The 11,853-nt window shown below is 37.4% G+C and overlaps 1 protein-coding gene across 1 annotated transcript in view; it reads left to right on the plus strand.

Annotated features, from left to right (window-relative positions):
• Positions 1-3,510, plus strand: part of EGLN1 (egl-9 family hypoxia-inducible factor 1) — a 68,133-nt gene extending 64,623 nt beyond the window's left edge. The window contains exon 5 of the mRNA XM_012660351.1: positions 999-3,510. Within this exon, the coding sequence (XP_012515805.1) occupies positions 999-1,063 (65 nt within the window). The 3' untranslated portion in view covers positions 1,064-3,510. The remainder of the gene's footprint in view (positions 1-998) is intronic.
• Positions 3,511-11,853: the final 8,343 nt, after the last annotated feature.

The following is an 11,853-nucleotide window of genomic DNA, read 5'->3' on the forward strand; positions in this document are numbered from 1 at the left end:
AATTCCCTTATTTTACAAAGAACTTTTTTTTAAGTTATCTTCATTTTTATCTTTAGCCAACAAAATTAACCAAAGATTTAGAGAAGTTTGAGGCAAAGAAGTCTGAGTAAATTATCCAAATATAAACTGAGTCTTCTGTGATTATCCTTTTTAATCACAGACTACTTAACTCTAGGTAACAGCTGTCTGGCTTCCTCTCATGCTCTTCTTAGAAGGAAGTTGATACCCTTTCCTGTTCAAATGTACATGCTCTAAACAGTACTCCAGGTCTTCCATGTTCAGTGGGGACATAAAGAACATTAATAGAAAGGAGATGAATTGAAATGGCAAAATCAGTAAATCAGACAGGCATGTAGATTCTGTATCTGCTGATGGCGTCCATTGATCGGCACTCTTGTACTGAATCTGAAGATCCTGCCAGTTGCCCCTCGTCCTCCACTTACAGATGGTCTCTCCTAGAACAGTGGGTCTTAGTTTCCCATCTGGTGGACCACTTAGCTGACTTTTTTTTAACCCCACCTTCTATCTCCAAAAGTCCACTCAGTGTTCACATCACTGATTAGCTGTATTATCCGGAGCCACTGATAATCCCACTTCAACCTTTTATAAAAATATAAAAATTCAATGTCCATCTATTTTCTGTGTATTTTTAAAGCCAGTATTTGTGGCAGAAACCAAGTAGTGTGCTTTCAGTGACGGTGAACATTCTACTGTTTTAAAGTAATCCAAATTGCTTTTAAATTAAAAAGGAGACAAAGTCATTATTTCTGTTTAGAGAATGGTTACCCTTGAAGGTTTACTAGTTCAAAGTAATGCACTCATCATAATAAATGCCTGAGGGTAGTGTTTGAAAGTATAAATGTGATAGTTTTCAGATGACGGTTGCAAAGTTGAAATATTGTCCATACTGTTAGGAATTCAGTGGGAAGCAGTAGCAGAAGCTTTCTGGTGCCTAATGAATGAATAAAAAAAAAAACTTTTTTTTTTTTACATTGCAGGTGAAAAGGGTGTGAGGGTTGAACTCAATAAACCTTCCGATTCAATCAGTAAAGACGTCTTATAGAGCCTTTGATCCAGCAATACCCCACTTCATCTTCAATAATTGTTGATGCTATTTGTTAACTTGTGAATACAATAAATGGGATAAAGAAAAATAGACCACCAGTTGACATTTTAATAAGGAAACAAACAATTTCTTTGTGTTGCATCAAACAGAAGATTTTTGACTGCCGTGACCTTCATACTGCATGATCGACTCCAAATCTGTGACTGCTCGTGGGAAGAAGATAAGCTACCAAATGAAAGCGGTTTTTACATCTGGACAGGAAATAAGTGCCCTATGTAGAATTTTTTTCATTCTTATATTTTGCCAGATCTGTCATCTAGCTGAATTCATTGCATCTCTCCCTTTTTTATATCAAGTTTGAATTTGGGATAATTTTTCTATGATTAGGTACAATTTATCAAAACTGAATTGAGAAAAAAATTACAGTATTATTTCTCAAAATAACATCAATCTATTTTTGTAAGCCTCTTCATACTGTTAAATTTTGCCCTAAAAGACCTCTTAATGATGATTGTTGCCAGTGACCGATGATTAATTTTCTTTTTACTTAAAATAAGAAAAGGAGCACTTTAATTACAACTGAAAAATCAGATTGTTTTGTAGTCGTATCTTACACTAATTTGAACTCTTAAAGATTGCTGCTGTCTTTTTTTTGCATTGTTAATAATGAAACCTAACAGTAAAATAGTCATCATTTACTACCAATAACTTTTAGTTCATGTTTTACAAGAAAAAATACACAGTAAAAAGGGTTTTTCTCTTTTAAGTTTTTTAAAAAACTAAAGTGACTGGCACTAAATGAACTTGAGATTATCCTTAACTTCAAGTTCCTAAGATAAAGGGCTTTTTCTTAAGCTTTCAGGTTTATCCTGTAGATGTAGACAGTAATGTCCCATTTCTAACCTTTGCTTCTCCTCAGATTGATTGTACTTCCAAATCTGCTGTTATGTTTTCTTCCTAATACTATGATCCATCTGATCTGCCGATCAGAACCTTGTTTCTGTTGAAGAGTATCAAAGGGAGATTACATATGCATTGAGCCGACGTGTGTTGTTAGAGACTTGGTGTTCAGTGACTCCTCAGACAGCTGTTGAGGCATTCCCCAAATGTGATGCCAGCCTTCTTACCAGTACTGAAAGACGTTTAGCTTAGAAAAACAAAAAAAGCCCAAACCAGATAATTTTATTTTTATGTTTTATGGGTTTTCTTTTTTACTTTTTAGACAAAGAGGAATATTACAAAATCACACAAGGCCTCCCAGACTTCTGTTATTTAATGAATTGGGATGGATGTCTGAGACTTCAGTTTCCTAGGTTCTCTGTAGCAAAGCCCAAAGGGTGGTGTCCATATTTTGCATGAGTTATGGGTGTAAGTCCTTGCCCACTTAGGTTTTCTATCTCTGTCCTTGGTCTTCTTTGCCAAAATGTGAGTATACAGAAATTTTCTGTATATTTCAACTTTAAGACATTTTTAGCATCTGTATAGTTTGTATTCAATTAGAGACCTTTTCTATGGAAAGCTCAGTAATTTTTATTAAAAGATTGCTATTGTTCATGTAAAACATGAAAAAAAAATTGCTTAGTGAAACTGACAGTGTGAACTTAGGGTGGGATTAAATATTCAGTATTGTGATCTCACTTAGGAGAACTTGCAGGAGAACGTGATAGTTTACTGTTGTTTTATCCTCACCCATGTTCGGTTTTATTCCACTTCCTCTCCTGTGCTGCAGATGACAACAAAACATCTCTACAGTAAGTGCCTCTGTCAGCCCACCCTGGCAGTGCGAGTTGTCTTAGCTATCTGGTCTACAGTACAGTGCAGTGTTAGGCCACAACTCAAAAGCACTGTCATTTTTAGGGTTAGTAGAAATTGTTTCATGTTGGTGGGAGGTATGTTTGATTGTCAAGATGTGTAGCAACAGCCTTTTAATTTGGGAGCCCCTGTTGTCATTCCAGTGTGTACCTCTACAATTGTACAAAGTATCAGATTCTATTATCTGTGGGTCGTGCTTGCCAGACAGGTCTTAACTTGTATATTTTTTGGAAAAGTTTATATACTTCCTTGGAAATCATTGTGAGAAGATCAAGAAATCAAGATAGCCATTTCTTTAATATCCATTTAAAATCTGTTCATTTCCTGTTAGTGGGATCGTTAACTTGTCACCAAGCAGAACTCTATTTAAAACAAAATTTAAAACTATTTGTGGCCTACATGTGTTTAATCCTGGTTAAAGATAAAGCTTCATAATGCTGTTTTTATTCAACACATTAACCAGCTGTAAAACACAGACCTTTATCAATAGCAGGCAGAGAATTTCAGGATTCATCTACAGATAGACTATAAAGTCATGTAATTTGAAAAGCGGTGTTTTGTTATGAAAAGAACTCTCAAGTTGCTTGTAAAGCTAATCTAATTAAAAAGATGTATAAATGTTCTTGAAAAAATTATGGTTGTTATTTCCAGCTGTTTCTCTTTTTTGTTTTTTAATCTTTTATCATACATTGGCTTTCCAAACAGACTTTTTCATCAGATGTGCTTTTTCTATCACACATCTCTGGCTTGGTCCAGAACATTTGGTATTTTTGTAAGAATGAGGGAAAGAGAACAGAAAACATATAGGAGTCCAACAATTTTAGAAATATCTAGGGGGTAATTGGACTGTCTGTGGGATCCATGAGCTCTGTTTGGATTCTTAACATTTGAATTCTTGCCCTTTTAATAGGATTTTAAAAATTATTTTAATGCTCATAACTGTTGAGCATATCTGTACCAACCCTCTGCTGCCGAAAGGAGGGGCCTTAGGCATTTATCTCTGATTGTCATAGGTGTCTTATTGTGTATATGCAAGAAAGCTTAATTTGTGTGGCTCTTATAACGTGAGATCAATATACATGTTCATATATCTCTTATTTGAATAATTTTTTAGTGTGGTGTTTTTGTTTATTTCCCTGCCTATCATAGGGCATTTGGGGAATTGCACTGAAATATAGCTGGGTGGATTGAAGGAGGGCAGAGTTCAAGATGAAGACTAATTAAATTAGGTGGTGTAATAAAAAAGAACACAGAATTAACAAATCTCTATTTAGTTTTGGCCCAATCACTTAATTAAGTGACCTTCTAAGCCCTTTTTATCTGAAAATAAGCACAGTATCTCCAAACTTAAAGGAGTTGTATGAGAAATAAATGAAATACAGTATGCAAAGTACCTAACAGAGCTTTGGATCAAAGTAGGCATTCAACAAGTAGTATTCCCTTCTCCTTTAACAGTGTGATAACATAATTGCAGAGAGAGAAAATTGGGTTAATGAGTTTTGAATAGCTGACAGTTTTATCAGTTGTAAACGTTACTCATTTGGAAGCAAGAGTGTAAATTGTTTTTTTGAGGACACTTTTTTTTTTTTGAGACAGAGTCTCACTGTGTTGCCCGGGCTAGAGTGCCGTGGCGTCATCTTAGCTCACAGCAACCTCAAACTCCTGGGCTCAAGCGATCCTCCTGCCTCAGCCTCCCGAGTAGCTGGGACTACAGGCATGCACCACCATGCCCAGCTAGTTTTTTCAGTATATTTTTAGTTTCCAATTAATTTCTTTCTATTTTTAGTAGAGACGGGGGTCTCGCTCTTGCTCAAGCTGGTTTTGAACTCCTGAGCTCAAACAATCCGCCCGCCTCGGCCTCCCAGAGTGCTAGGATTACAGGCGTGAGCCACCACACCTGGCCTAAATTGTTTTTTTGAAATCAATGACAGATCTTTAGTTTATAGCTTGGCTCTAAATTAAATCACTGGTGCAAGGCACTTTGTCAGCTTATTTCCCAAAGTGCACATGGTCCAAGAAAGAGGTATTTGAGGTATGGACTACAATTATATATATCATACATCTAATAATATAATTGTTCACTGGATTTTTTTCAATTAGTTTATAAACATTCAGAAGTAAATATCCAGTCTCCCTTGCTTCAAGGATAATTTTTTAGACTTCTAAGGTCTTGAATTCATCCCCCAGATTCTGTTTTTGGTTTTAATGCAGATTCCTTTTCATGATCACCAGCAAGTAAATTTCATCTGAAATACAGCCATGCGCAAGAATATACCATTGGGCCAATGAGATGTCTAAAGGGCGTGGCCTCAGGAGCTCGAAACAGTTTCATAAGTAGAACACACTTGAATACAAACCACTTCACAAGACAGAGCCTAAATTGCTGCAGTAGCTAAAGCTCTTTTTATGACTATTCACTAATTATAAAAAATTATTGATAATTTTTGCTCTGAACAAGATGTTATCAGGGTCAAAGAGTTAATTGGATAAAGTCTTTCCTTCATTGAGATTAGGACTTTTTCTGCTAAAATTAGTACATTCCTATGGTATTCTACAAAATACCTTTACACTTTTTCCTCCGAACATACAAAGTAGATGGAGTAAATTTTGTCTACATTTAGAATTGAAACAGGATCAGAGAAGTGACTTGCGCACAGTCACATAGCTCACTCCTGTAGGGAGCCAGGGCTTGCGTGTGGACTTTCCTTTTCTTGTTTAATTTCGGTCAAGTAGCGAAATCAGCTTGTTCTGTGAGGGTTGTTAAGAAAAAGAGTACTCCCTCACATTCTTCCCCTGAGAAAGCAAGTTTCAACTCTGCTAAATGATTCTCTGGACAACATAATTGCATCGCTGTATCTTGATTTTCCAGCATTAGCCATTATCTACTAACTTCACCACGTGGAAGATGAGAACACAGGTCTCTTTGCAACATTTCTCCACTATCCTTACCACACATCTGCAAGCAGACTTCCACCTCCCCTGATCTTCCTTGTGTGATTATGCTGTAACTGAAATTAGGTTGACGGTGTTTCTATTAGTAGTATGACTGTACTATTGAAAGCTGAGACACGCAGGAAACCATGATGACTGACTTTCTTCCACAGTTGACTTTTCCCCTTAATGTCCTGATTTTTGTTGGTTCCCTGTGGCCTCTAAGCTGCATGAGAACGGAGTGGTTGCCCTTTCCGCCTGGTACACGGCCGTCTTCCTTGGATCTGCCCTCACCTTTACTCTGGAGACTCCCCTCACCACTCCCAGTGTCGGATCTCCTGTTTCCTGGACCCCACATCTTCCTCTTTCTTGGTTTACTTCCTCATTTGGGTGGAACGTGCCCTCCAGTACTTCTTGCAAAAGTGTGGGGGTGGTAAATTTTCTGAGACCAATGTCTTTGTTTTACCATTACACTTAATTGGTAACTTAGCTGACTGTAGAATTCTAGTTTGGAAATCATTTTCCTCAGAATTTTGAAAGCATTGCTTCACTGATTCTAGCTCCAGTGTGTGGATGCTGAGAAATCTGAAGCCATTCTTACTCCTCATTCTTTATGTGTATGTGTGATCTGCTTTTTCTCTGTGGAAGTTCATAGAATATTCTCATCCCCAGGGCTCAGTAGTTTCACAGTGTGCTTTAGTGTCTGCCTATTCTCAACTACTGTGCTAGGCTTGCAAACTGTAAAGTCATGCCCTACCGTTTTGGGACATTTTCTTAAATTATTTCATTAATTACTTCTCCATACATTCTCTGTTCTCTCTGGCAATCTTGTTGTCTGGACAGTGCATCTACTGGTTTGAATTTACCATTTTTTTCTCTAGTTACTATGTATCTTTGTCTTTACTTTGGGGACATCTATCTTCTAGTTCCTCTCGTGATTTAAGTTTCAGGAGCTTTTTTCTCTAATTTTTAAAAAATGTATACTAACCTATCCTTTTTAATGGATACAGTATTTTTTCTGTTTAATTTTTGTCTTTCGTGTGGGAAGTTTTCCTCAAATGTCCCGAATGTGTGGTAGTTTTTGCCTGTGTATTCACATTTAGCGGGGAGGCTCTTGGGCTTCTGGCTTTCAAGAAATATTGGCTGCTTCCTAAATCTGAATTTCTGTCATCATCTTCCAAACACCGTGCAAAGAGAGCAGTCACCCATCACCTGTGCCTGCAGCATAACTAGGAGACACAGAAAAAACTTCAGCTTACGTGAAAGCAGAGAAATAAGCATCTGAAACTAGAGCCAGCATCAGAATCCACGTGAGGGCCAGCGTCCGGTGGAAACCATATGGCAAAGAGAAAGGCAGCGGGGGCCTAGTGGTGGCAGTACCAGGAAAAAAAATCAGGGACCCTACTCTGAGTGACGCCAATACTGATAAACCTGACACCGGCCACTGGGGTGTTAAGAGAGGAAGAAGTTTGAAGGTTCATGAGTTGGAAGATGGCCAGTTGGAGGAGGTACCATTTCTAGGAGAGAGGGAGATGTCTCTCAGAGACTTGATGGTGAAGTGAAACAGGGAAGCAAGGGTCTCACAGAAAAAATAAAGAATTGCAGAATCAGAAGAGACTCCAACCCCTCCTGCCTCACTTCCCCAAAAAGTGTCATCTCTAAGAAATACTGCATTTCACTCTAACAACAGAAGAGAACACTCTTGAATCAAGGAACTAGTAAGCCACAAAAACTCTTGGCCTATAGAGGACCATTTTTTCAAGCCAAGGAAAATAAAACCTTTCAAAATGAGAACAAGGAAGGTAATACCCATAAACTACCATAAGAAGAAAGAATGAGAATCACGGATAACTGATGAAAACTCTCAACTATAAAGCAGAAGAAAACTGTGATAATATCCAGTCTGAATTAAATAGGCCTCTACAGAAATAAAAATTAATATTTGAAATTAGAAATCCAAAATCTCAGATCAAAAATGGATAAAAGGGGGGAAAAACTCAGGAAGCTGAGAAACAAGAGTTGATATAACTCAGCAAAGAAGTTGAAAATTATCTCAAGATTAAGCTACAAGGAAGAATAGATTCAACTAAAAACACAATGGAAGTCCTAGAAAAACAGGGAAGCAGCCAGGAGAACAAAATAGTTATGAAGGGTTAGAAAGTGCAATGGAGACACATGCGCATGACTCTCTCATCGTGTTGAGAAGCTGGACTCCTTCCACTTGTGGAGCCCATTAAGGTGGCCATTTCAATATTTGGTGTTAACAATGCAACTAAACAAATACAGGTCCATCTTTATAAATGAAGCTATTTATACATGTGTGAATGTGTATGCATACAAACTTACATTTGTTGAATTATTTTAAAGATAGGCAAATGTGTAAAAGAATCCTATGAGGAATCTTTTGTTAGAAAAAAATACCCTCCCAGCTTCATGTAAATCCAGATTTTCATATATTTAGTTTGTAAAAAATGCTTATAATCTGGAAGTGATCTGCATCTTAAGGGTATTCAGGCTTGAAAATACATCTAAACTTTGATTCTTCAGTGTTCATTAAGCTGTTTTTTGCAAAGGCATATGATCACAGAACGTGAGAAATGCTTGGCCCTTTCATTCACTCAACCCCAAGAATCTGAAAGGTAACTGTTTGCTCTATCAGACCTCTGAGGTGGGGCAAAGGACATAATTTACATCCCAGGAAACTTTCAGACCAATCTAGACAAGCAAGAGCAAAGTGTTAGACATATTCAAAGGAAGAGTATTATAATTTAAGAAATAATACAAAAGTACAGGTCTTGCCTTGTCTGGAAGACTTCCTGTTGAGCATGGTCATGTTTTTGCCACATCTGGGTACTAGGTTCTTTCTTGCAGAAGACAAGTGTTCAGAGTGAAAGGCGAAATGTTCGAAAACAAGCTTAGGGAGATTAAGGTGCCCTGTTAGATCAGACCTTGTTTGGACGAGTGCACATTCTTGGCCTTCCGTGTCCCCTCACAGCAGGTTGAGATCATAACCTGTTCTTTCCTATCTAGGAGTCAGAACTGGCAATTAGTGTTCAAGTTGTCGGCAAGTTTCTTTCTCTTACCCATTTGGCTTGACCTTGCCTCCAGTTCTTCATATATTTAGTTTACCAGGAGCACCACCTAGTGTTCAGTAAACGAGGCTGACTCTTCGGTGGGGTTAGTGAACCAAAGCAAACAGCAACTTGTTTCTGAACTAGTGTACAATGTTACAACTTTAATAATGATACGGTTCCAGAGTTACTTAGGGTTCCAGAGTTACTTAAGATCCTAAAGTCTTTTACTTTTCACTTCAAAAGATACGTTATGATGAAGTATGTAATCATATAACGTCTAACATTCTGACGGAATACTAGGAAAAATTAAAGCCAGAGCTAATCTCTACATTGTATCTTTTTCTGCTAATTTCAACTCCCTAGCCACTTTAATTTTTAATTGTCACATTTAAGTTTCACTTTACTTGGTGGATACGCTGATGGTCACAACAGCATATGACTGTTATGTCATATGTCATAACAACTACAACAAATTGCTAAAAAGGCAACAGTAGCCTCAAGGACAAAAAAATTGAGACAGAATAAAAGGAAGCCATTGGTTCAGGATTAAGTAGTACCAGGATTAACAAACCACAAAAAGAACTAAAATACTACATGTGCCACAGGCACAGGGTCCCAGCTAGTTTTTTTTAGGAATAAACATCAACTGTTTCATTTTGACACTCTATATAATAATTTTTTCAAAGCTTAATTTATTTTAAAATCCTATAAGCTTTGAAAACATATATCATCTTGGAGCTTTGGTACAATGGGACTGTATGAATTTTGTCAGTATTTTCCCATCCACCTTAGAATTTCCAGTTAGGATATGCATTTATAGTCTACAAAAGCAAAACAAAATCTTCTAAAGTAAAAGTTTTCTAGGTAATACGTAAGCCTGACTTTAAAAAGCACTGAGTTTTTATAGAAATAGAAGCTATACATCTCTCCATGATAAAGGACAATAGCATTTAAAGGCTGAACCAGAATTATTAGCTCTGTAAAGAAGTTTGCTTTAAAAGAAAAAATCTAAAAAAAGCAAAATGGAAAACAATTTCTTTGATACAATATAAATGACTCAGATTTGGGGGGAGTAGCAGAAATCTTGGTGTGCAAATTTTCTCAAAAGCTTTTAACGCAGATGAAGTAAAAGACTTAATTTCAAATTAATTTCTATTTTGCCAGCTAACATATTTTCATCATCCCCCCCCAGAAACTTGACACCAACCCCTGACTCCACCGCCTATGTGTTCCAAACCCATCCTCTTCCTGCCACTGCCCTTCCTCCCATCTAAGCTGCCCCAGGAAGAACCCATCAAAAACACTTCTCACCATGTCCCACTGGCTTGACAGCCTTTCCAAGCCCCACCTGAATCCATAGGTGCTTATGAGCAGGCACTAGGCGAAGAACATAATAGATACGGTCCCTGCCCTCAAAATTTTACAACTCGGGTTAGATCTGTCCTATCTACAGTCTTTCTCCTTCTGCCGTCATGCCCCTCTCATTTTATGCACTGTGCATTTGGAACATTCTATAGTGCCGCTGGTAGAATATGCTAGTCACGCCTAGTCCATTTCCATGCCTTTGTGTTCCTTCTTTTCCTTAACCAGGCCAACTTGACTCACCCTAGACTCAATTTGGATGTTGTCTCCTCCAAGAACTTTCATCCTTCCTAGTTTTCCCACAGCACCCAGCAGAAGCCCGTGTCATAGCGATTACCAAACTATACTGAGATTAACCTGCTTTTGTCGCACTCCCCAACTGGGCTTAGTCTAAAGCTCCTCGAGGACATGGACTATCTTAGTTATTTCATAGCTCCAGAACTTCGTACGGTTTGGGCTCAAAAAATATTTAATTACACACAATTTGTTAAATTAGAGAAAATGATGCTCTAAGAAAGTGTAACTGCATATATATTCCACATAATACACATATTTTAATAGCCATTTATCTATAAATATTTATTAAATATAATTTTTTAACTTTATGCTTTAAGAAATATCAAAACTTGTGAACATCCAACCAGGCTAAAATGAAAAGGATGGGTAACAGTGTTGAGGATGGTGACAACTGCAATGCTCATACACCGCTGGCAGGAGTGTAAACCAGCAGTATTTACTAAGGTTCAACACACCCTGTGACCCAGCAACTGCACTCCTGGGTATATACCCAACAGAAATTACCAGAATGTTCTTTCTTAGCAGCATTATTCTTAATAGCCCCAATTTGGAAATAATTCAAATGTCCATTAATAACAGAATGGATGAAAAAATTCTGGGATATTTATGCAAATACTACAGAGTAATGAAAATGAATTTCTGCTACACAGAGCAACAAAGATACTACTTTATGAAGTTCAAAAACAAACCAAATTAATCTGTGGTGATAGATAGAGGTGAGAATAGTGGCGGCCTTTGTGGGTGGTAAGGGTGGTGGGTATGGACTGGGAACAGGTGCCCACGGAAGGCCTTCTGCGGCAATGGAAATGTTCTCTGACTTGATCTGGGCAGTACACAGGTGAACACTATGTAAAAGTCTGTCCAGCTGTATACTTAAAAATCTGTGTACCTATATTGCAACAAAGAAAAAAACCTGTGAACAACTAAGGTCTTGGGACTATGGCCAACATACTGGAAGTACAGGCACGAGACAAAAAGTAACCTGATAAAAACACCATTGTCCCTTCCCTGTAACATGGAAGAGAACAGTTTAAAAAAGAAATACGTTTTAAATGCAAAAAGGGTATTTATTATAATGGTTTCGACTTTGGCTTAAGGTTCATATACTGTTCCTAGATAATTTTCCACTGTTATATAACTAGGCAACTTTCTTATGTTATAGATACCAGTTACTTAGCACTGAGTTTTAACCACTCATTTTGCTAAATTTTAAGAAAACAGCTAAACTCAATATAAAATCTGGCCTACGGAATTATAGTGGCTATTTGTTGCTAATAATATTCCAAAGAAATGTACTTATTTTACTATATT

Source organism: Propithecus coquereli, unplaced genomic scaffold (assembly GCF_000956105.1).
Source record: "Propithecus coquereli isolate 6110/MARCELLA unplaced genomic scaffold, Pcoq_1.0 Scaffold66, whole genome shotgun sequence".
In the NCBI taxonomy this organism is placed as follows: Eukaryota; Metazoa; Chordata; class Mammalia; order Primates; family Indriidae; genus Propithecus; species Propithecus coquereli.